This window comes from Epinephelus lanceolatus, chromosome 5, assembly GCF_041903045.1.
Source record: "Epinephelus lanceolatus isolate andai-2023 chromosome 5, ASM4190304v1, whole genome shotgun sequence".
In the NCBI taxonomy this organism is placed as follows: domain Eukaryota; kingdom Metazoa; phylum Chordata; class Actinopteri; order Perciformes; family Serranidae; genus Epinephelus; species Epinephelus lanceolatus.
In genome coordinates, this window is record NC_135738.1 from 39,285,078 (window position 1) to 39,310,367 (window position 25,290).

The following is a 25,290-nucleotide window of genomic DNA, read 5'->3' on the forward strand; positions in this document are numbered from 1 at the left end:
ACTGTGACATCATAATGTTCTGCAAAACACTTTTCTGGCCATTACTCAACATCATATCTCAGGAACAGAAGGGGAAACATTTGGATACTGAATTGGTGACACTAATCTTGGGTGCTCACATTGAAACTGTGCTGATTGTAAAGATCTTCTGTGCTGTCAGGTTAAAGATGTGTGTGAAGCATCCGTATTTTAGAATATATTCTTTGCTGCAAAATCCATAGCCTATTTTAAGCATTGTCAACTGTCATGGCTACATATCACTTTGGACAGACACTGATCAAAACTGTAACTATGACTTGACTGGTTCTCAGAGGCAGACAAATATGAGGTGTTGATTCTAGTTTGATTTTAAAAGTCTTTCTCTTTCCTTGTTTCTCGTCCTGTAGCTCAGCCGCACTGAAACAGCTGTGAACAACTTGAACCCAGTGTTTGGAGTGAAGTTTCAAGTGGACTACCACTTTGAGGAGATCCAGAAGCTTCGCTTTGCCATGTTTGATGAAGACAAGTGTGCCACACAGCTCTATGAACACGACTTCCTGGGAGAATTTGTCTGTACACTGGGAGTGGTATGGAATTATATCTCCTTTTAAGTTGGTTCTTGAATAGGATGACAAAATGTAAGTTGTCTTTAAATGTAGTGACCTAAAAAAAATTGTTTATTCTATATGCTGTTTTATCTTTAAACTTACGGTCGCTATTCCCGGCCGTATTAAACTCAAGCCAAAAGTCTTGGTCCTGATCCGCTCACACATCCTGCTATTGATTTCTCATAGTTGGGAACACACATCCGCATTAAGTATAATAGGCTAGAATAGAGATGTTCATAGGTTTAAACCCATTTTTTTTTTTAGTTTTGTGTTTTGTCTTAATTGTCTTCTGTCCTGTGTGTCCTCTAGATTGTGTCCAATAAGAAACTTCACAGACCATTGATCTTAGCCAATGGGAAGCCAGCTGGCAAAGGATCCATTACGGTATGACTCAGTAGTGGCTCTTTCTGTATCTTAAACTTTTTTTCTGTCTCTCATATTGATACACACACACACACACACACACACACACACACACAAACACACACTGTACTGTATTATCAAAGGTAGTCGTCTATGTGGATTCAGTCACTGTTGTTTACTATAATTGCATGTTTGCTTTTGTTGATGATGATGACAGTGGTGATGAAGAAGTTGTCAAGGCTACTGCTTTTACTGTTATTGACGACTGTTGCTGCTGTCGTTCCCGCTGATGTTGATGTGAATGTTAATAGTTGCCAGTTCTTTTGCAGCAGCTAATGTTGTGCTGTAATGTTATTTTAGATAACAGCTCAGGAGCTGTCTGACAACAGAATCATCACTTTGACCCTGAGTGGGCGTAAACTGGATAAGAAGGTAGGCAGTTAGACCCACACACACACACACACACACACACACACACACACACTGTACTTTAGAGAAACACATACTACTTCAGGACACACAAGCAAAGCCCACACAGAAAACATTTACAGTAAATGTTTTCATACCCTTCACCTTTGTCCGCCAACTAATGGGCTATCAGGTGCAAAGATAGCTGGAAATGAAAACCATGCAGGATTTTCATTTCTTTTTATAACAGGTTATTTTCAGTGTTGGACCTATGGAGTAGCTGCTGGTGTATGCAGAAGTAAAGAATGACAGCGGGTCAGAAGCAGCACAGCTTGAATTGTGATTTGAACTAATGCTGCTATGTGCCTGCTGTGCACCCTCTGGTTAAACCACCAGGATAAACACAAAGCAGTCATTGCAGGGGATCAGAGTATCTTTTAATAAATACATTAATTAAACAGAAAGAAAAGACTCCTCAGTGCAACATGATGTTTGTTTATTTCTAACCACTGCAATTTAATCTACTAAAAGCATTAGTGAAATCATGTGTTGCAGTTTGCCTGAGAACAAGAGGCATTAGGATAAAACAGGAATCATCTTCAAAGAGACTTTATAACAAACTGTCTCTGTTCTGTGCAGGACTTCTTTGGGAAGTCAGACCCCTACCTGGAGTTTCACAAACAGGGAGAAGACGGCAAATGGATGCTGGTGCACAGGACGGAGGTGAGTCATCAGTGGGGATTAAAAGCACCTTTGCCTTACTGTCATTATTGTCACCCATGAGCTGTCATTGTCAGCTAAACCAGGTCTTACAGAAGGTTGTACACTGTAACTTTAACAATAGGTGTACAGCCCCGGGTGGAGGTAATTCCACTGTGGCTACAACTGCATTATATATCTGCTGCTGTGTAATTCAATGATTATGTGCCTCTTTTTGTGTCTGTGGCTTCAGGTCATAAAGAACACTTTAGATCCAGCGTGGAAATCTTTTACGGTGCCGCTTATTTCTCTCTGCAATGGAGATGTGGACAGAAACATCAAGGTTAGTCATTAGAGGTTTATCTGTGTAGAATTTCTGTTTTATTGAATGTTAGCAGCACAGCTTAACAATGGAAAGACGGATAGGAAGTTGCATGGTTATGGACTGGTAATAGCATAAAAGTCATTTGATCACGTTTCGTCATCAGATACTGTTTTATAATTAAAGTTTGGACTATGATATGATTTAAAAATGTGATATCACGTCCAAAAATGTCCATATAAAATGTAATCAATTATTTATCTTGATAAAAGTTAACATTCAAGAATAGAGAGCTTTTAGGATGAGCAGCATGGAAAAGGAGAAGAAAATCCAGGGAAATAACAACTTGAGTCTCAAAAATGAAGCTAACCAAACTAACCACTTGGATGAAAACTGAAAATGTGATGACATGATGTGTTGTGTTCTACACAATGGCAGGTCCTGTGTTACGACTATGATAATGATGGAGGCCACGACTTTATAGGAGAGTTTCAAACCACAGTTGCCAAGATGAGTGAAGCCCAGAACTCAGTGGAGGTAAAAGATAATTTATTTTACATCAGTGTCATTAAGTGTGTGTTTGTCAGTCCAAGTTACTGTTGTTTGTCACAGGGTGACAAGGATTGGACCCAGTTGCAGAATAAGGCTGGAGATATAGTTAGTTTAGAGCACTGGTTGTGCACATCCTCAGAAAAAAATGCAACACATCCACAACATGCAATACGCACATGGGTAGGGGCAGTGGTTGCAGAACAAGAGTAAGGCCAGGCAGAGCAGCAGAACAGATGGGAAAAGTGGGAATAGGTGTGTAGATGGGTGGGACAGAAAGGTGAATGGAGGGGAAACGGCAATGAAGGAGCCTGGGATATGTGGTTTGAGAGGAGGATCACAGAGACAGACCATGACAGATATGTAACTGTGTCATTGCAGTAAATCCTGGATAACCTGAATGTTAGCTGTTACTTCATATGTCTTTATCTACCTCTTACCAATTATGTAGAATTAGCCTAAAACGCCTGTCCCAGGCATTCCTTCAGTAAGCTGAAATCTGTTTGCGAACCATTTGGAATACATGGAGTCTAATGTGAAATGATGCTTTAGCAGTCCCTTAATTCTGTAACTGTTTATTTGTGTGAGAGGTCAATTGCACCTGCTGTGGTGGTTGTATCTTGAAATGGTTTGCATCAATTGAATCATGTGTATCTCAGTTTTTCAAAGATATGTTGAATGAGTAACCACCTAACTTAAACACAGTAAGTTAGGAACTGTGGGATCTGAGGAGGTCAGTATGTGTTTTTTTTATTCAGTATTATTTTTATTTTTTTTTAATTTGATATACTTTATCAATTTTTTCACTCTGTTGTCATTAACACACAGGCCCGAAATACACACACATGCACAAACAGGACCTATACATGCACAGAGTGGATAGATGTCAGAGTGAGGGGGCTGCCCATGACAGGCGCCCCAAGCGGTTAGGGGGTTCAGTGCCTTGCTCAAGGGCACCTCAGCAGTGCCCAGAAGGTGAACTGGCACCTCTCCAGCCACCAGTCCACGCTCCATATTTGGTTTGGACGGGGACTCGAACCAAGTCCCTATGGACTGGGCTACTGCCACCATTTTTGTTATGCAATGAAAATACACTGAAAAAAGATGAATTTGAAACGGAGAGGGAATGTGAATAGCGTGACTACAGTGCAAAAGCATGACCTGAGCACGACCTGGATTTAAACCACTGCATCATTCAGTTTGCACCTTAGCTGCTGAGTCATTTTGGAATAGAAGGTTAATGCTTTGATTTTGAAACATAAACCATTTCATCTCTAAATCCAAACAGCATTTATCTGATCTCGCACAAAATAAATGAGAATCATGCTCTGTCATCAGCCAATGGATGGCGGTTTTATTTTATGTTTTAACTGCACTGAACTGGCCAGAACTCTTTCCCGTGCTGGCTAATTTACAGTTTAAATGCATTCAGGAATAATCATGCACAGATTTGAATTGCTGCATTCACACATTGTGGCCACTGAGGACTGGCTGGGTCTTAAGCTCTGAGCTGCTAATGAATAAATACTATGGAGATTTATTCTTTTCACTTTTGCATTTCTGGTCTGCTAAAGATGTAAAGATGCAGGGATCAGAAAAGCATTCATTCATTAGTAGCTCTGTGCGTGTGTAACTGCGTGTGTGCATGTGCCAAAGCAGCCTCATGACTTGTTCTCCCACTGAGTCTCTTCATGTGTGGTAATGATGTGGGGACACACACACATACTCAGAAAATAACAAGATGGGGGATGGAGAGAGAGAGAGAGAGAGAGAGAGAGTGTGAAAAGAAGGATGAGAAAATGAGAGGTGCTTTTGAGATGTAAAACAGCCTTTAGCTGAGCCCTAGTAACACGACAAGGCATTTAGAGCTACCTGTCATATGAATCACCAGCTGACTCAAGGCATGTGAGTCTGTAGTGTGAGTGTGTGTGCATGTCTCAAATGTCTCTTTTCATCAAACACATCACTATCTAATGTGTGTTTGTGTGACTTACAGTGTTAAAGGGAGTCCTAAGCTCTTTTTTTCATCTTTATGTTCAACCCATAAGTGAATTCATAAACAGTAGGCTATATTTATGTTTTCTAAACACATGTAGGTTCCAATATGAGCTGTATACCACACCACTATAGTTTGATTTGCTTGAAATACATCTCCAAGTTTGACTGTCAAGTTGAAGTAACTGCGAGTGGAATACATGCAGATCCAAGTCACAGCCTCTGAGTCGTCTGTTCATTTCTTCCATCTCACTGCTACTCTTTACACCTGTGCTGTCATCTCGACTTTTACCATCATTTCCCCCCACTTATAAACTTTAATTTCTCAATTTCCTCTTTCCTGTTACTGACAATTGTCATCTTTCTTTTTTCTGCAATCGTATTTCTATATCATCAGGTGGAGTTTGACTGCATCAACCCCAAGAAACAGAAGAAGAAGAAGCATTATAAAAACTCGGGCATCATCATTGTCAAGTCATGTAAGGTGAGGATGGATGGATGGATGGATGGATGGATGGAGGGGCAGATAGCGTATGTGATAGGACTCTCACTGTTGGGCTATAATTAGTGTGGCGCAAAGACCTGTGGAATTACATGTAAATCACATTTTCCACATCATCTCCTTGCATCTCTCACTGTGGAGTTTTTGCATCAGCTGTAGGACAGCTTTACCCTTATACTGCTGCAGAATCAACAGTTGCGGTATTACAATAATTAACGTGTAATTTATGATCAATAAAACAAATAGATCCACTGATAATGTCAATATTTAAAAGCAGAGTCATAGTTTGAAGCTTTCAGTTTTAGTTGTCGAACCTTTTTTTGTTGATCGACATACTGACTAAATGTTTCGGCTCTAGATTCAGTGTTAATATTAAAATTGCTTAATGTTGTTTTAAGCTACTTAAAAATGATTCTTGTCTGTTCAAGGTGAATTCCCATATAGAATATCAGTAGGATAAGTTATATCCATCAAAATTCAGAGCTGGAGAAACAAGTATAACTTAGTTGACATTTAAAAACATCTCCGCAGGTCTTGTCACCTCATGATGACCCATCTTACCCTAGAATCAATGATTATAAAACTAGCTCAAACCAAGCAGTCTCGTTGTTCTTAGCCATGGTATAATAACAGTGACAATGACATCTCATTCCCTTGCACAATTCAGTATAATGTGAGAGGGGGGAAAGTTAGCGTAACAATCTATTTAGTTAGCTAACAAACTGCTACAAAATGGAAACATTTCAGGTCAGTTTTGACCGCTGTGGTGGCCTAGATATAGAGGGATGGATTAGGTAGTGCATATCTGCGGGTGACAAATCCCCTGCTGAAACCTAAAAGATGACATGCAGAGATATCTAAGCTCTTAACATTACGTTGCATAGCAACTATCTTACACTGCACTGTGTGCAGGCAGCCAGGGACTCTCTAAAAACTTGGTCTCTCACCCAGATGGGCGTGGTTTTGCAGGATGTAGCAGTGCACGTTCTTGAGTTCTCCACTTTATTCGATAAGCTACGTGCCTTTGTAAGATGGCAGAACAAACATCCTAAGTAATTTTTGTTTGATGAAAATGAAAAGTTGGACTATGTTGTAAAGTATGGGCTAGTTTTATTTCTAGTGCTCAGAAAAAAAGCAAACTAGACTGAATAATACAGCGCACAATATGAGATCAGTTTTTAAATGCATGTGAAGAATGAAGGTATAAAGAATATAATAGTCATGTTTTCCTATATTTTGCATATTTAGTCTCACACCTTTGTACGTGGAAATTGATGTCTGCCTTGTACTGTAAGCCCTTGCTTGGCACCTATTGAAGAAGGACATATTTATATCTGAACACAGCCCCCACCTCTGTTCATATTGGGGTTGAGGCAAAGATTAGGCTATTAAACTTAAATAAAAAAGATATGTTAAGGTTTTGCAAGGCAGTGGTTCTCAATTTTTTTCATCCCAAAGGCCCCTAAATGAATTTGATTAAAACCAAAATTCTCTAGTGGGGAACTGCAGTTGAGGAGATAACTGTGGAAGAAGTGAAACAGAAGATCAGAACATTTACTCTTATGACTCTTACCCACATTGGTCTCACAAGTGAATAAAATAGTGAAAAATATGACGATTCCCCTTTTTTCTAGGAGAACCCTAGAACTCCCCCTGAGGACCCCTGGGGGTTCCCGGACCCCTGGTTGAGAACCACACAACACTCTGTGTGATCCAGGATGTAAAAGCTCTGGGTGAAACACCAAGTTTTCCAAGTGCCACTAGGAGGGCCTATTTATTTACATGAATTGGAAACCGTCACACTTACTGTTAAAAGCAATGGCTCACTCCATGCTGTGATATATTGTGATTATATCACAGGTAGGGGGGTTGTCAGCCCTCCACGATCACAATATAGCACAGCCTGTCGTGAGCTATTCCTTAATTAAACCACCATGGTTTTGATCAGCTGACACACTTCTTGCCGGGTGTCCATAACTCCCTCTGAATAACTAATTAGTGCGGCAGCTTTGAGTCCCACAGAAGACACATTAAGCTGGAACAGTGAGTCTTTAGAGGGCTATTGGAATGACATTAAAGCTGTGTGCATATGATGACAAGCTTTCATAATTGATTCTTTTCCTTCTTCCTCTTTTCATGCGCACAGTCATGAACAAGCCTTCGTACAGACACATACAGACATTTACACATACACATCCAGCACATGCACAAAACAGCTAATACAGTAATTATATTTGTTGGCTGCCGGCTGGGATTGGACTAATGACAGGAAAATCCATGCTAAATATTCATTGTAATTGGAGTAGAAATTTTGTTCAAACAAGATAATAATTGGTGCTCCACTGGTGGTACCTTAAACCAGAAAAACATGGGCTGTTTTGTCATTTTAAAACAATTATGCTTATGAAAAGAGGTAACAATGTGTTTTTACAATGTGCTGTGTTTAGTTGGGTTGTTTATTACCTAGTCTGTGGTGTTAGAATAAGTAGACAGTCAATTAGTCAGACGCTGTACCCGGAGAAGAAGAATAGCAACAGTCTGTGTTATTTGTAGCAGAGTTAACCGAGTATGTGGCTGGTGAGATTTACAACGGTTACCATTTTACTGATTTGATCACATGCAGTGCTTAACATCCCTACTCTCCTTCTCTCAGAAATAACTAAAATCTTAATACTCTCCTCATATCTCGCTGGTTACAGTTAAAGGTTTTCTTTCTTTGCCCTGTTATTACTCTCCTCTCTTTAGATTACAAGAGACTACACTTTTCTGGATTACATACTGGGAGGATGCCAGCTCATGTTTACGGTGAGTATAACATTTGCATGGCTGGGGTTTTTTTTGTACTTCTGCACTGATGTGGTAATGAGATACATGTTTCCGCATGCCTGGCTCTCAAAAACAGATGGAAAACATTCATATTTTTCTATTTTCATCTGCTGGGGTTACTGTGGGATCACGATCATTTACATACAGAAAGGAAAAGTGCAAGGGACAGAAGAAATGAGCAGAGCAGAGCAGGGTAATGGGGTATTGTGAAAAACTGAAATGCAGATACTTTTGTTGAATTGTGAAAGCAGGAGGGCAGAAAGGCAACGGGAAACAGGTAAATACCAGAAATTGATATTTTGAACAGTGAATAGAAAGTTTGTGTGAGAGGAGGATATGTGGATAGAAAGAAAAAGAGGGAAAGAAAGTGAGTTGTTTACCAGAGGGAGGGAGAGGGACAGAGAATCATCACAGTGTATTTTGGTCTCTTGTTAGGAGAAATTCTTGTGTGTCCTTGGTGATGATGTCACACCTTAGAGTGTAACTGAGTGAGTGAGAAAGAGTCTGGTTTTGTAATAGCTATTCACACACACACACACACACACACACACACACACACCGAGTTGTCATATTATTATCTGCCCTGACATTCCAACTCCTTCAGTGTTGCTGTAATTCACACACACTCACACACTTTGAGTGTCTTTATTGTTATCTGGGGTATATTTGCCCAACAAATACAACTGCCCTGCTGATAAATCACCGGATCATTCAGACTGGCTCACTGTAACACACTCTCTCTCACTCACACACACACACACACACACACACACACACACACACAAACTACTGTACACAAATTGTGAAACCACAATTAACAAAAATACACACTTAGAGCACATATACAATGACAGAACACACACATGCTCTGCACCAGGTATACATATGCACATAGTCAGTTTCCATTTTTTTTTCTCTTCTCTATCTCAACAACAATTTCTCAGCTTTGTGAGCTAGAACCAGACTCCAGATGCAGCAGGGTACAGATAATGCAGATTCTTACATGCTTGATTTTGTGTCATTTCCCTTAAAGTGTGCCCCTCCGTGTATTCTAGTATTTGTTAAGAATCATTGCATACTTAGAGATCACACATGAGCACAGCTTAGATGTAGTCCTGCATATAGCCTTCCTTGGTATTGGTACTTTGGAAGAATATGCTGTGATGTGACTGTGCAGGTGAAGCAATGCCTCTGATGTTGGAGCACTTACATCATATTCCAAGGCATCATTTAAATCAACTTGACTGTACAAAATGTTGTGCATACTGTAGCCTGTTAATTGAATTGAATTTTGAGATGGTTAGTTTTATAAATTCAGACATGCATTTTGTGTATTAAGGAGAACATAAAATGGCAAATGGCTGTGTGGACCCTTGCAGCTATGTAGTATAATTTGAGTTTTACTCTGTTGCATTATGGCAAATAGCACTGAAACCAGACCATCATTTTACTTGATCCAACGTAACAATGAATCAACGTAACAATGTGACATTATATTTGAACTTTTACTCCCACTGTAAATGACCATATATATATATATATATATATATATGTACATATACATATATATATATATATATATATATATATATATATTATTCAGCACAGACACTACTGTGTAGCTTCATGTTAACACCATTCCACAGCTGCTGAATTGACTCATAGCTGATTTTAATTCCAAAGAAAATAATATTCTGTACTTCCTAAATTTATTCAGTGTATCCTAATGAGTTTAATCTTTGATTTTTTTTTTGTTGTTGTTGTTGAAAAAAACAAGGACTACTTCTTGTATCCTTTTGGTCTTGTAGAAGGTAATGGTGTGATTGTGAGGAGTATTTTTCTGGCTCACAGTCTTGGTCAAGAACAAGGGAGTTGTTGTGTGGAGGTGACTACGCTTGTGTTGTTGTGCAGACATGCTGTCAGTGTCGGAGGATGTGTTCTGTGTGTCTCTGGGGGGCAGAAAGCTGCTAGATCTTCTGTGAAGTTCAGGGTATTGTTGAGGAGCACACACAGGCACACATAAACAAACACAGACAATAATGAGCCTCACTGTCAGCCTGTTATTTTCACCTTATTTTATTGTTGGAAATGAGACTTTAAAGCAGAGAGCGTAGTGGTTAGTAGTGTTGCCATAGTGATGCTTTGTGCTGTTGATGACAATGTTTGCACCATGATGAATAAGTGATTGAGGGAAATATGAACAAGAGCATAAAAAAGAGCATTAAAGCAGAACGGTGTAATGTATGTTTCTCTGTATGTGTGTAGTTTATTTGTCATTTCTTTATTTGTTTATTTATTTGAAATTATTTACAAAGTGACAGTTGTTTTTGGTTATTCAAATTAGCGACCAAACTAAATTCATTTGACCAATTAACAGCGACTTTCCATTTACAACTTAACAGCTGGCAGGTCAGTCAAATTTTGAATTTCTCCACATGTTGATGCGGTGTACATGGTGGTGCAGTAAGAATGATGGAAAACATTTTTCTAAAACCAAAAACATCAGAGCAAAAATGTAAGGAATGGATTAAGTTCTGTGTCCATCTGCTTTAATGCATGCTGCACACCGAGGCAGGCCTGCAGGGGCTGGGGAGCAAGACTTTAACTAACTGGCTACATTAATTTGCAGGGCTACAGGTTAAACTAATGAAGAATTTAAAGAACAGTTCACGATTAACACATCCACTGTGTAGTATTCCCACTGTATGAAGCCACTTGTGGATGCCTTTACATTCTAGTATCCCAAGCCAATGTTACCTGGTTAGCAATACATTCACCAAAGTCATCAGATAGTCTTCATTCTTCATGTTAAATCTGCTTAACATTTCAGAGGAAAACATTACTGTATATAACTACATTTACCTGTCAGAGACATGTTACTGGTTATGCTGCATATTGAAACACCAGTACTCTTAGATACTAAATTACTAAGGTTCTTTGCCGGCTGTAACGTTATTAGTGTTGGTTAGTTAATATGGATAACAAAAACACACCCAAGAAACACCAGTGAAATACATTTGCAGAGACTTGCTTCACTTTGTGCAGAGCCTTAAAGCCCCTCCCCCACTGCTGCACAGAACATTGTTTGCTTGTTTTTTCAAAGTTAATTCATACTGAAAGTTTCTCATGCTAAAAAGGCAAACATCCAATATACTGTGTTAAAATAGAAATACCACAATTTGTAGAACTTGCAAATGGGTGCTAGTTGTTTTTGACAGACAGATTGATGTGAGTATTTTAATAATTTCCTCAGTGAAGACCATGCTTGTTTGTAATGAGGATAATTTCAGTGCAGTGGAAACATTTGCCTGATCTAGTGGTGGTGAGATGAGCAAATTTATGGCGGAATGGGAACTCTTAAATCCTCGCTGCTCCCTCCTAATCTTTTGCCTTTTGTCACAGACCTGCAGCTCTTTCACTGATGTGTGGTACACACACACACACACACACACACACCTAATTCTGTCTTAACACATATTTCCTCTCTCCTGCTTACAAAATCATTTACATACACATACATACACACATGTGAGCATAAACATATAATATCCTCGTCACACTCCTGCTTTCTCACTTACACACTACGAGCAATTTACATGCAAACTCCCAAACCATGACTTTGGCACACATACACACGCACAAATCCTAACACATTATCTTCTTCATACAGACATTTTATCATACGTACCTCTGCAATCTGCACAAGATTTATACTGTAGGTGCGCCCAAACACACACACAAACACACACACACACACACACACACACACACACACACACACACACACGCAATATCTTCAAATGTGCACCTTCGCTGCTTACGCACACTGACTGATTTAGACATGCACAAGCACACATAATCTCACGCAGACGCTCAGTCACTGATGACATCTCCTCGTGCACACACTGCCACTTAAATGCACATATTTTACATACACACACATACAGTGAGGAGCAGCACACTTGCAGAAACACACACAGCTACACACACACACATACACACACACACACACGCAGAAAGAGCTGTTTTGCGGTGTTCAATCAGACTTAGTATGGCTCTAATCCTAATCTCCAGGAAGGGAAAGTCTCTCCTCAGGGCTATGGGAGCTGGAGGAGAGAGCAACGTTTCTCTGTTACACACTCCAACACAAAGAGACAGCCTGCTACTGCTGATGGGCTGTTTGTGAAAGACTCATTTCAACTGAATTACGCTATTATTCATATCTTATGTTTGATATCATTCAAAGCTGCGTAGAGCGCAGTGCCCCCGTCCCTGTGGATTCATGGAGAAAACGAAGTTTTCATGAATGCATCTTCACAGCTCCAGACTTTGACAGGCGATATCAGTTCAGACACTTTTTTTTTCAATTTCCCCCTGCTCTGTAGTGTATAACACTGTTTAGATAGTATGTGTCATTTTCACAACAAATCTCAGGGCCTTATCATTTTACCCAGTGAAGTGGGGCCATGCGACATCTGTAAAATATTAGACCGTGACATGTTTCTCAACGGAAAACTTCGCTCCCGAAATTACTATTTGTATGTAAGTTTCACTTTCAGTCCCTGTTGGAAAGGGCTGAGGGTATGGTAATGCAATATGTTTGGGAAATACCAAGCATACAACTGGACAAATGAGATTTAGATTATGCAGAACAAGTTGTGTAAGAGTTTGAAAACGGATGTTTTGATATAATCTTGCTGTTAAATTTGCTCCTTAATGACTCCAATTTATCAACAATGTTTGCTGTTATGAATACTTTCTTTGCCAGAGGCATGCAGAAAAAAAAAATCTTAACAAATTCAAATTCAATGTAACACATGGTGAGTAACTGATATATAAATGGTCATTTGGGGTGAAGTATTTCTTGAATTCCCAAAGCCTGAAGGTATCTGATGGTACTTGGAATTTCTGTTAAAACTACAAAATTACATTACAAATTGGAGGTTTGAAAACTGCTATTGGGCTGCATAACGTATCCTCATACAACAGTTCGTATGATATCCTACGAATTTGTGCCTCACAAATGATGCTTTGTACTTAATATAAAGCTATGCAATTAACGTTAAGTTAGGGAGGTTAGTTTAGGCAAATAAAGATACTGTGGTTAGGTTTTGGAAAAAACACATGGTGGTGATGTACCTCAAAATGACTCAAAGGTCCTTGGTTCCGAATACTGGTCTTCTGGGAGAAAGTCCCATGTCTTGTGACCAATCCAACCTGCCTCTTTAGGAGATTGCTTCCCTCTTTATTCGTTCTCCCTTCAGTGCACTGGTTACAATCACAGCCTTGCCATATATGTGGGTTGTGCATGCATTACTGGCTCATAGTTAAATAGGATATGTATGACTTTTGGTGTATAACTTTTTGTAGAAAAACATAGAAACAGTGCATGACAACAGCTCAAGCTGCAAGATAGGAATTGTAGGATCCAGTGTTTGTGGAACTTAACCCATAGTAGGAAATAATAGTAAGGATATCTCAGTCTCAGCTAAATGATTGTGATTATTTTGTTTTTAATCTGTTTCTTGTGAATAACTGATTTTTACTCATTAATTGGTTGCAATTAATTCTACTTTATGTGTTTGATCAGTGCTAAGACACTGTCATTGAGAAAATTTTCTACAGATGTTTAACCTTAAAAGCCTACCATGTGTATGTGTAATTGCTAAATTTCATTAACAGTAGCTTAACATCAATAAAAAACTGCACAGTAGAATCAACTGCAGTTAATTAATGAATAAGAAGAACATTATTTATGTTATGGCATGATGATGTTGTTGTACTGACTAAAGTAGCGCTGTGGAAATGTTCAATGAATAGCTCGAACCACACTGGACTTTTGATCCTGGTACGGGTGTCAGTACATTGAGTCATAGAGTTTTAAAAACCAATAAATACTTTGTTATATAAGCTCAGCACAAAGATTTTGATTTTGTAGCTGTTTGATTGTTTTGATCTGTTGAATTTGTATCAACACCACAGTAAAACAGCAGCAGATCAAAAAAAAATAGGAAGGCATTTTACTCAGTTAAAATCCAATATACTTCAGTTACTGAAAATACTTGACTAATCCAGCCTTTTCCCCTAGAAAGTCAAAAGAATGTTGATACTGGATGTATCAGAAAGATGTTCACTGACAATATATTTCAGTTTGTTTTCTGTCAAAATATGTGATGTTGCAACACAGTATCCAGGCAAAGTGACTACCAAAATACTTCTTTTTTTAATTAGCATTTAACCAAAATCGCGATCTTTCCATAACCTTAATCAGAGTGCTTTTGTTGCCCTAATTATCCTAAAACCTAAGAATCTGGAAGCAAATTTGCAACCCATTCTCATTCTGAAGTCATTAACTACTGTCACTTGGTCGGTGATTTCCACGTCAGACACAGATGAAAAAAGGCATCCTATTGTGGCGGTATAATGCACCGTGGGCAGCATCAGTTTGAAACACTGCCAGACAACAACGTCAGAAGTTAGAAAGTTCCTATACAGTGGGTGGGAAGGGTGGCAGATGGGTCAAACAACCTTCAGCTTTCACCCAGGAGACTGCTGTTCATGTCCAGTATGAATGTAGAGCCAAACCATGATGTTTTTTTCTAAATCTAACTGTCAAGTGTATTTAAAATGCCATGGCTTCCCACACTTGGAAAAAGGAAGGTCTTGACCAGATACAGGATTTCACTCATTCTTCGGTTTATTTAACCAGTAACAAGGAAGGTGAAAAACCTTTAAACACAAAAGAATAAAACCAATTACATTTAATTAGGTAAAGGTAAGTATATTTTAAACATACATTAACTATTATTTCACTAAATCAACCAAGGTAAGTAATGTGGAAAATTAGGCATTGAATAAACAGAAATCTAGTTCAACTTTTAGAACTATTTACTTTTAAATTAACCCATTTTACCTACATTTTATACAGATTTATATTTCTTTTTTAAAGATTATTTTTATTGGCTTTTTGCCTTTATTGACAGGACAGAGGGTGAAATGGGGAGACAGAGAGAGAGTGGGGACTGACATGCAGCAAAGGGCCGCAAGCCGGATTTGAACCTGCAGCCGCTGCAGCGAGACAATGCCTCTATACATGGGGCGCTGGCACTATCCACTATGCTACCGACACCCCACAGATTTATATTTCATATAGACTTTAGATATGACATGTATTTCTATCACAATTTTAAACTAAACACTCATTTTTTAACTTAAATGAAATCAAGTATCTTAAACTGATTTTATTGTAGATTTTGACATAACCATTTTTGAACACAAATGAAATATTTTTACTTTGAATCTTAATAAAGCAAAATTCGCTATATTTTAAATAATACTAACCTATTTGTACACTTCAATTTATCTATTTGTAAACAAGGTTTTAAGCAAACTAATTGGGCTACAAATTAAACAAATATGTTATGATAAAAAGGTAGGTAACCCAAAGAGCTGAAATAAACACAAGTTAAATATCTAATTAATATTTTAGCCAATTACAATGACAACTGCTAACTTTCAACTCTACCCATTTAAACAATGTTAAACTCAATCAATAACAGACAGTACAATTCATTTGCCCAAATACAAATACTACAACGCAGCCAGAGATCACATTTCAACAGAGTCCAGTCAATGTGAGCTTACCGGTAGCCATTTTGGTTTGAGTCCTTTTCCCATGTGTTTGATTTGTGAAGTGCTTCTTTGGTGAACGTTTGTGCTGTCCTCAGCTCCGTTGTACCCAGCCGAAACTGGTGCGTCGCTTATTGTCCTGAGTTTATGGCGTGTGCTGCTAATTAGTCTGATTGCTCTCACCTGTTGAGGCGCACCGTGGAGCAGCACGCGCGCCTGCCGTTTCGTGCACGGAGCAGCACGGCCGCCGTCACACCTCTAGGCAGATCGCCGCAACACTAACCATGTGCTTTTGTTGCCTAAACCTAACTGCATGTGTTTGTTGCACAAGGAAATAAACGCAAATACAAGGTGTTTTACCGATGTTAGTTTATTTTGAAAAAGACTGTATGCATCTAACGAGCAGACACTGTACATTTCCTGTGAAAACTGAAGTGTATTTTGAAAAGACACAATGCACGTAACAGGCATAAATTGGCATGGCATCCTAGAACATCAACAACAGATGCACCGAGGATACTGAAGTGCATCATATGTAGACATGAAAATTCACTGACCAAATGGCGATATGTGACGAATTGGGAGTGAGAACATGTTGGAAGTCAGGGTACTGGTGTCTCGCTCCCACAACCTGTACACCCACCATCCTGTACACCCACCATCCTCCCCAACCACCTCAGCATGAAGCCCTGGTCATTTGTTACATACAAACCTAATTTCTTGGAGACAGGGTTGAATAATCAAATATGTTTTAATCAGGAATAAAGGCCTGCCTCAATATAATCCTGTTTCACATAAAGGCCTGATTTTATCTGCAGCTGAGGTAACTTAGTGTTTTGTTGTTGTTTTTTTGTTGTTGTTTTTTTTTTTACATTTTTTTGATAGCCAAAATTGTCTTTGTCGTATCGCTCATTATTTTGTATGACACATCGTTACATCTACTATGAGCCATTCGCCAACTTGGAACTCCTGAAGTTTTTATTGTTTTGTTTTAAAACATACATTGACTGTTATGATTTGCATAAAACTTGTCATGAGGGACACAATACACAAAAACAAATATCAATAGACTATAAATAGACTTTGGCAGTGGTGTAACTTTGGTCTGCCGGTGGACATCAGCTCTTCGTTGGCCCTGAAAACACCTGAGAGTGTGACATAGAGTAACCACAGAAGATGTTCACACAGGCTCCAACACACTCATCCATCTGATACTCGACAAGGCACAGCTGAGAAAACTCCAATGTGAATGTCAGTATGTCAATTATTTGACAGTAATTTGGCAGCAGCGGAATCCCTCTAATTTATTTCAGTCACAGACGTTTTCTGCCACATTGCTGCTCTGAAATATACAGTAATGAGATGCTCCTCTGTCGCCCCCTGTTCATTTTAATTCTGTGTGCTTGCTTGTTGAAAGTGTGCGTTTGTCATGTTGTGTTTAGTCTACTTGTGTGTCAGCAATTACTAATAGCTCGGGGCAAGGAATAAGTTTGAAAACAGAATGGTGTCATCTCCCACCGCCATCAAATTCACAGCCATCAAACTAATAATATCTGTCAGCAGAGAGGGCACTGGAGGAATAATGCCTTAATAGTTTGGGGATGATCTTGTGCCAGTGACTGTCAGTTTGGGCATACATATTTTCAGGTCCATAGTTAGACTAAATGAATGGATACCAGGGCTGAAAAATGAACATCGCTGATATAAACAAGAGAAACAAATGAAAAAATTTTTTTTTTCCTTCCTAGCAGTGTACTTATGCATGCACATGTACTAGCACATACACAGGCATGAACACAGCTCATTGTTATGGATCAAGGGGTTAGGGACAAAATGTATTTGACAATAAAAAATTGTTTTGTGATGGGTTTAGTAATTTTAATAGTCCAATGAAGACTTTATATATAGCCATTATAGAACCAAAATTGACTTAAATTTTTGATGGGTTGAAATGACACTTTATTGCCTTTCACAGACATGGCCTATGCCAAGTGATTTCCATCATGCTTGCCACCAGTTTGCATTTATCAGAAAACAGAAAGAATTCTGTAATTCCAGCTGTGTTAAATAACCTCTATGATACCCCAGTATGAGAGATACCAGAATGCGGTTCAAGAAGACTTACAGAATTCTCACCTGGAGCAGGAATGCCTCGGCTTAATTTTTGAATCCAGGCCTGGGAGTGCTGTTGGAGGCACAAAGCCTGTTGGCAGGGTGATTAAAGTTACTCTGGAAGTGCATTCTGGGTCTCATTCAACACGACCAGCCGCTATTTAAAGGAAGCCATGGTTGGTGCAAGAACCTCAGAACCTTCAGGAATGTGTTTTGATTGGGAGAGTTTTAATTGTTCTTTCAGGTCAGCTAGTATTGGCTATCTTTCATGCTGTGCGGAGATCAGACAAATTATTGCAATGATTCTAATGCAAAGAAAGCCACTGACCGTGTTCACTACATCAGAACTTATTCAGCAAAGACATTTTCAAAATCCAAGGCAAAAACCACTTCAAGTGAATGTGAAATTGAGGAAGTTTTAACAAATCTTGCTGTTGCCATTAAGTTTTTCTATCGCAGTACTTTAAAATGTGCTTAAATATATATTAATGAAGACAGGGTTCTTGTAGCAGTTTGGAGTATTCCAGGAGAAGGTGGGTGGGGTGCTGCTGAACAAGGCTTTGCCTCTTACTGGGAGACTTCTGGGGTCATACTGGGGTTGACTGCCAGGTCACACACAGAGACTAGCACAGTTAGAGTCATTTGCACACTGTCAGGAAAGAGCTGGTGTTGAAAGTTTAGAGACATATTGATTCCTTTTGTTTTGTGAGGTGGCCACCATTGTTTGTGGCAAAATGGTTTTGAAGACAAAGCGCTATTGGTGGTGCTTTTCATTCTACAAAAGCAGGCTTGTATGAAATTGGATGGTGCGACACAGCTGATATGATAGCTCCCTTTTGTTGGATCCTGAAGTTCTTTGCATTCTCTCAGAGATGAGCACTGCCAAGACAGTTTGCAGTTAAGCTGTGCAGGCACTCTGCATATTTATTAATCTTGCACAGCATGTTAATTCACACTACACGTTTTAATCAGCGACATGGTGCTCAGGCTGAACGTAAGCACAGAAACAACTGGTCGGTTTTGTCTAGTGACAGTTCCAATAAACTTTAATCAAACAAGAAGACTGTGTCCTCAAGAGTGTTGATAAAAAGAGAAAAGGCGGCATTACTTTGTGCAATTCTAATATGAACAGAAAGTAAGAAGAAGAAAAGAAAAATTCAAAAGTGGCAAAGTATCCTTTTAAGGATTCATTTTTATACATCGCACTAAGGTCCCTTGGCACAAGGATAGAATCGCTGTTTAAATGGACGTCATTTATATTGCTCTTTTCTATCTTACCGGACAAAGTGTTTTACGATTTGCCTCTCATTCACCCATCTACACCCATATTTATACACCAGTGGTAGTGGAGCTGCCATGCAAGGCGCTGCCCTGCCCCTTGGGAGCTACACTGGGTTCAGTGCACCCTCAAGGACACTTTGACATGCAGACAGGATGAGCCAGGGATTGAACTGCCATCTTTGTGATTAAAGGACAACCCACTCTACATCCTGAACAGTCATCCCATAAGATGAAGGAAGGAACCATAAGTGAGCAACCAGGCAAACAGCAATTAAGTACTCTTCAGTACATTTGTATTGTGATAAATTGCCCGGTATTAGAACAAACTACAGTCTTTCTCCATTTTCACTGCAAAAGTTTTATGAGAGACTGCTAACAATTACTGTCATTATTAATTTTCTTGGTTCATCAATTAATCATTTGGTCAATAAAACCTTAGAAAGTAACAAGAAATGCCCATTACAGTATCTTATATATCCTATTAATTTTCTTTCAATTAACTAGCTATATCGTCAGTGTATTATTGTAATTCCTTGGTTTGCTATAGAGTTTGATAAACTGACAAAATACTCAGCACCCCTTTAAGCTATTATGCTGTTTCATTTTCAGAAACTAGCTGTGATCACAGGGAAAATGACTTGTTCACTTGCGACCTGAACCGAGAGTAGTATGCTAAATGGATATTTTTTCACACATAAGTCGTTTCAGGACTAACACACATGCTCACACTTATACAAAATACACAACAGCACCCTAATTCTGTCACCCCGCATCTCTGTGTCCGTCACTCCTGCTGCTCTCTATGCTCTCCCTTCTTCCTCTCTTTTTCCATTTTTTTTACCTCATTTGCCCAATTTCCTCTCTTGCACTCACACATCTACCACCTTTGCTCTCTGTTCCTGCTCCTCTATTTTCTCTTTCCTCACTCGTTGTCCCCATTGAACCAGAACATTGCTGTTTTATAACACTCCAAACAAACAGAGAAAGAAGGAGATGGTTTGGACTGTCTTGAAGCTGATAGGAGGGGAGGTGGAGTTTCTGGGTCGGGTTCTTGTCAGCACACAAACTGTTATTCACCGCCTGAGGAAAAGCTTGTCACTCTTAATCTCATATTATGTTAGGCTGCGTGTGTGTGTGTGTGTGTGTGTGTGTGTGTGTGTGTGTGTGTTTATGTGTGTGTGCTTTGGTACTTTGGGCACATGTGTTCAAAGCGTCTGGGTCCATATTTATGTATACTGTATGTCATCACAGTGTCACCCTGTGGTCATCCGTGTTAAAAATATGCCTCTGTGTGGTTTCAGGGACATTCTGTCTTTTTTAGACACAGCTGTGCTACAGTATTTTTTTTAAATCTGTCCTCAGATAAAAATATATGAGAAGAACACAGTCATTTCTTGCTTGATGACCTTGAGGTTTTGAAATACAGTGTTTTTAATATGTTTGATGGATTTGGAAAATGGCCCAGTAGAAAAAGGACTGTTTTAAGTCAAGTTAAATGTCATATTTGCCGTCATAAGATTTGACAGTCATACACTGTTCAGCCAAAACATTAAAACCATTGGTGGGTGAAGTGAATAACATTGATCATCTTGTTACAGTGCAATGTTCTGCTGGGAAACCTTGGGACCTGGCATTCATATGGATGCTACTTGACGTGCTCCACCCACCACCCATCATTGCAGACCAAGTAAACCCCCTCATGGAGACGGCACTTGTCGATGGCAGTGGCCTCCCAGCAAGACAATGCACCATGCCACACCGCAAAAACTGCTCAGGAATGACCCAAGAAATGGGCCAAAGAGCTCAAGGCATCAACCTGACCACCAAATACTCCAGATCTCAACCTGATCGAACATTTGAGGGACGTGCTGGTACCCAGGAGGTACCTGCGATCCACGGTGGGTGCTCCTTGGACTGGACTTGGCCATGACCTGTTAAGGCATGGACACAGGACCTCTGGAGGGTGTCCCTTGGTGTCTTGGCACCAGGACGTTAGCTTCAGATCTTTTGAGTCCTGTGGGTTGTGAGGTGGGGTACCAGTATGTCCCACAGATGATTGATCAGATGGGGATCTTGGGAATTTGGAGGCCAGATTGATGCCTTGAGCTCCTTGTCACATTCCTTGGACCATTCCTGAGCAGTTTTTGTGGTGTGGCATGGCGCATTGTCCTGCTGGGGGGCCACAGTTACTGGGGAGTGCCACTGCCATAATGGGGGCTGCCTGGTCTGCACTGGTGTTTAGGTAGGTGGAGCATGTCTGGTGGCAACCACATGAATGTCAGAACCCAAGGTTTCCCAACAGAACATTGCATTGTAACAAGATAATCAGTGTTGTTCACGTCACCTGTCAGTGGTTTTAATGTTTTGGCTGATCGGTGTAAAGCTTTAATTACACATTATGGCAATAATACAAAAAAGTAACAACATGCATTGTAGAGTTAAAAAAAATTAATCACAATATTAACTAAATCATACCATATGGCTCTCAAACATGGCTTGTGAGTGGTGCATTTTTCTCAAAATTGGACTGTCAGTGTTCTCTTACTCGAAGATAAAGAGATGTTCCAACTCAGACACTGTTTTCAAAGCTTACCAGCAATTCCAGTTTCTCTTTTCTTCCTTGAGACCTTCACTTCACATTGTATAATGCCAATGAATGGCAGGAATAAATACTGTCATTGTTTTGTTAAAAATAGCCAACCAGGAAAAATGTTGGCATTGTACATTTCTACAAATCTCGCCTTTCAACAATGCTGATGTTAATGTGTGGTTAGATTTAGGCAAAAAAAACCACTTGATTATGGCTAGGAAATGATTGTGTTTTGGCTTTAAAATATCTGGTTTGGGGTCAGAATCCCCGTTGAAAAGCAGCATTGTCTCGGTAAAAAAAACAAAACAAATGCTTTTCATGCCACTATCCCAGCAGAAAAAGCAGTAATGTCTCAGTCAAAAAAACAACCACTTTTCGATCCACTATCTAAGTAGGAAATGCAGCGATGTCTTTGTACAAGACAACAGTTTTTCCTAGCTGGAAATACAGAGACAGGTTGCTACAAAACACCCACATTTGGTGCTTAACAAGCTGCTGGTCTCGAACAGTGGTCTGCATTGGTCTACAGCTTGACAAGTGTCTCACCTAAGTGACATGCCGTCCATGATCCCCTCCACTTCTCGACGACAAAGTCAGCTCATACATCACTTTAGAAACGCTTTTCTGATACGCATGGAACGTGCAAATGTTTTGTATTCGTGGCTTGCAGAAACATACAACGTCAATGTTTTCTTTTGACTGAGCTGAAATAGCATAAATATTGCATCGTGTGTAATGCATAACCCTTAAAAGAAATGTTTATGTTTTCATTAACATCTGAGCTATCATGGTGTTCTTTTTCAAATTGTGAACATAGACCATGTAACTATTGTCAAAACCACATGGCCTAACGTGTAAAAATCATCCTCTAAGGTGATGCCAGTAAACCTTACACAACAGGTAAAAACAACATGTTTTGGGGCAAAGAGGGCAAATCTGCAGTGTTTGGATCTGGAGACATTTAGGTATAGTTAGGTAGTTTTACATTATCCTGGTTACTGCACTTTAAACAGAGAAATGAACCTAAGCCATCAGTGGCTCCAGCTAAGTGATTGAGAGCAGCATGTGTCACATTGAAATCTAACGTGAGCCCACATTTAGCAGATATACAGTCGAGTTAAACTGAGTAACATATTAAAACTCACAGCTTGTGTAGTTGTCAGATGAATCCTTTCGCCGTCTGGATTTCTGTCAGGAGGAAAACCAAAAAGGACACCTCCTGTAAATTTTTATTTTATGTCAAAAGAGATTCAACCATTTCTGTTTGTTTGCTGCTGCAGTTTATATTCACCTGTCATTCCACCATTGTTGGTGATTATGTTTTGTTATACTTAGTGTAGACAGAAATAAAGGAAACCGATTACAACCTATAAGAGTTGCAGTATCTTGAGCTCGTTAAAATATCACTAACGTACCCTGCAGGTTTTTAAAATGAACACTAATCTGTCGCTTCTCTGCATTCCCATAGGTCGGTATTGACTTCACAGCATCTAATGGGAACCCCCGTGAGCCGTCCTCCCTCCACTACATTAACCCACTGGGCAGCAATGAGTATCTTGCTGCCATTTTAGCTGTGGGACAAATCATACAGGACTATGATACGTGAGTATCTTCTAGGCTGTTGCACTAGTATTTAACCAGTTAAGACTACAGTTATCTACAAAAGCCCTGAGAGGCAAGGGGAAAAACATTTTTAGGCAGTGTTGACTAAAGTTTATCTCATATGTATGAGATTTTATCTCTTACATATGAGATATTATCGCTTACGTCTCCTACACAGGAGATAACATCCAGTAGGTGAGCTGGTGTATCAGTTTCCTAACATCCTGTATGTGGGGGATAACATCTCGCATGTAAGAGGGGTTTTTTTTGTTTTGTTTTGGGGTTTTTTCACCTTGCCTCAACTTTCATAGTTATTTTAAGATAGTTGACTTTACTTCAGTGATGAAAGGATATAAATAGGTAAATGTTTTAATTTTGGGGGGAAGGGGCAGATTAAATACAAGCATCTGACAACTTAAAGATTGATAGTATGAGAAAAGATGGACCTGGAACTATCTAAGAGAGACAGTTATGATGTACAGTGTCTCTGCAAACACCAGAGTGACAGGATTCTGCAGTTAACACTGACAAAGAAATGGTTTCCTTTCTGTCATTTGCATGTACGTCACTGTGAGCTTTGCAGAAAGAATTAAACTGGTTTATCATTTCCCTAATATCCATTTTAATCCCATCATACCCAAGAACCACTGTACAAAGCCTTGTACAAATGACTTTCAGTGGTGCACACCAGCACACATCTAGTTTTACAGTTTTTAAGATTTTCAGAGTAAGGGTCTACGTTTATGTCACTGAAAACATGCTGAGGACCAATGATATATAGATTAATATGACATTTGTAAGGTAATGTTCATAATTCTTTAAAGTGTTATTAAAGTGTGATGAAAATCATTGTAGGTCAAAAAGACATTATGTCAAAATTTCTGGGTGGTCCTTCTCTTGGTGAGAAGCCATTTTACAGTATTGCTTCATTTTTCTGTCAGCGCTCTGCTAGTTTCTCTGTAAATGTCTGTTAATGTGTTTCTTTGTGAAAAAAGTAACAGGATTTCCTCTGCTGCCTAAATCCAGCTTGTTGAATTTGGATGAAAAAAAAAAATATACGGTTTAACTAACATTCCAATCTGTTGTCATGGTTTGCTCCATAGTGACAAAATGTTTCCTGCTCTGGGATTTGGAGCCCAGCTCCCACCAGACTGGAAGGTATGTGTGTGCTTGTTGGGGTTGTTGTTGTTATTGTTGTTGGTGTGTGTATGCGAGTGTGTGTGTGTGTGTGTGTGTGTGTGTTACAAGGAGAGAAGGGGGGTTGTCACATGCAAACTTACACTTGAAGCAAGCCCATATCACACATGCATTTTATGTACGCAAACACACTCGCACAGATAAAACTGTAAGCATTATACATGCATATTCACATGATTACGCAACTGTCAACCCATCTGTGTTGCCATGGCACTGAGCTGATGAAAAGGACAAAGGAGAGAGAGCGGTACAGAGAGGGTGGGAGCGAGGGAGGGAGGGAGAGAGAAAGTGTGGGAGATATGGACAGTATTTCTCAACAGTATTTTACATTGTAATGCAGGAAGAATATCAGGTTTGTTCTCTTTTGCTTGTCTCCTCAGGTGTCACACGAATTTGCCATCAACTTTAACCCCACCAACCCCTTCTGTTCGGGTGAGTTACTGTGCAGTAGTCCCAATCACCATAGATGACTCTGCTGCTACCTTTGGGAATATTAATATTTTTACATTTTTACACCAATTTAATTTTTTATTTATTTCTTTGCAAATATAAAGGTTGATATTTTAGTAAAATCATCTAAACTTCCAAATATTGAATCAAACACATTTGAATAAAATATGCAGTGAGC

At 39.3% G+C, this 25,290-nt stretch overlaps 1 protein-coding gene across 1 annotated transcript in view; it reads left to right on the top strand.

The window, feature by feature from the left end:
• cpne2 (copine II) overlaps window positions 1–25,290 on the top strand; it is a 74,032-nt gene that overhangs the window by 23,677 nt on the left and 25,065 nt on the right. Inside the window, exons 3-13 of the mRNA XM_033636047.2 lie at window positions 387–566; window positions 897–971; window positions 1,311–1,382; window positions 1,998–2,081; window positions 2,311–2,400; window positions 2,818–2,916; window positions 5,321–5,407; window positions 8,171–8,230; window positions 23,332–23,465; window positions 24,569–24,623; window positions 25,043–25,094. Of these exons, the coding sequence (XP_033491938.1) occupies window positions 387–566; window positions 897–971; window positions 1,311–1,382; window positions 1,998–2,081; window positions 2,311–2,400; window positions 2,818–2,916; window positions 5,321–5,407; window positions 8,171–8,230; window positions 23,332–23,465; window positions 24,569–24,623; window positions 25,043–25,094 (988 nt within the window). The remainder of the gene's footprint in view (window positions 1–386; window positions 567–896; window positions 972–1,310; window positions 1,383–1,997; window positions 2,082–2,310; window positions 2,401–2,817; window positions 2,917–5,320; window positions 5,408–8,170; window positions 8,231–23,331; window positions 23,466–24,568; window positions 24,624–25,042; window positions 25,095–25,290) is intronic.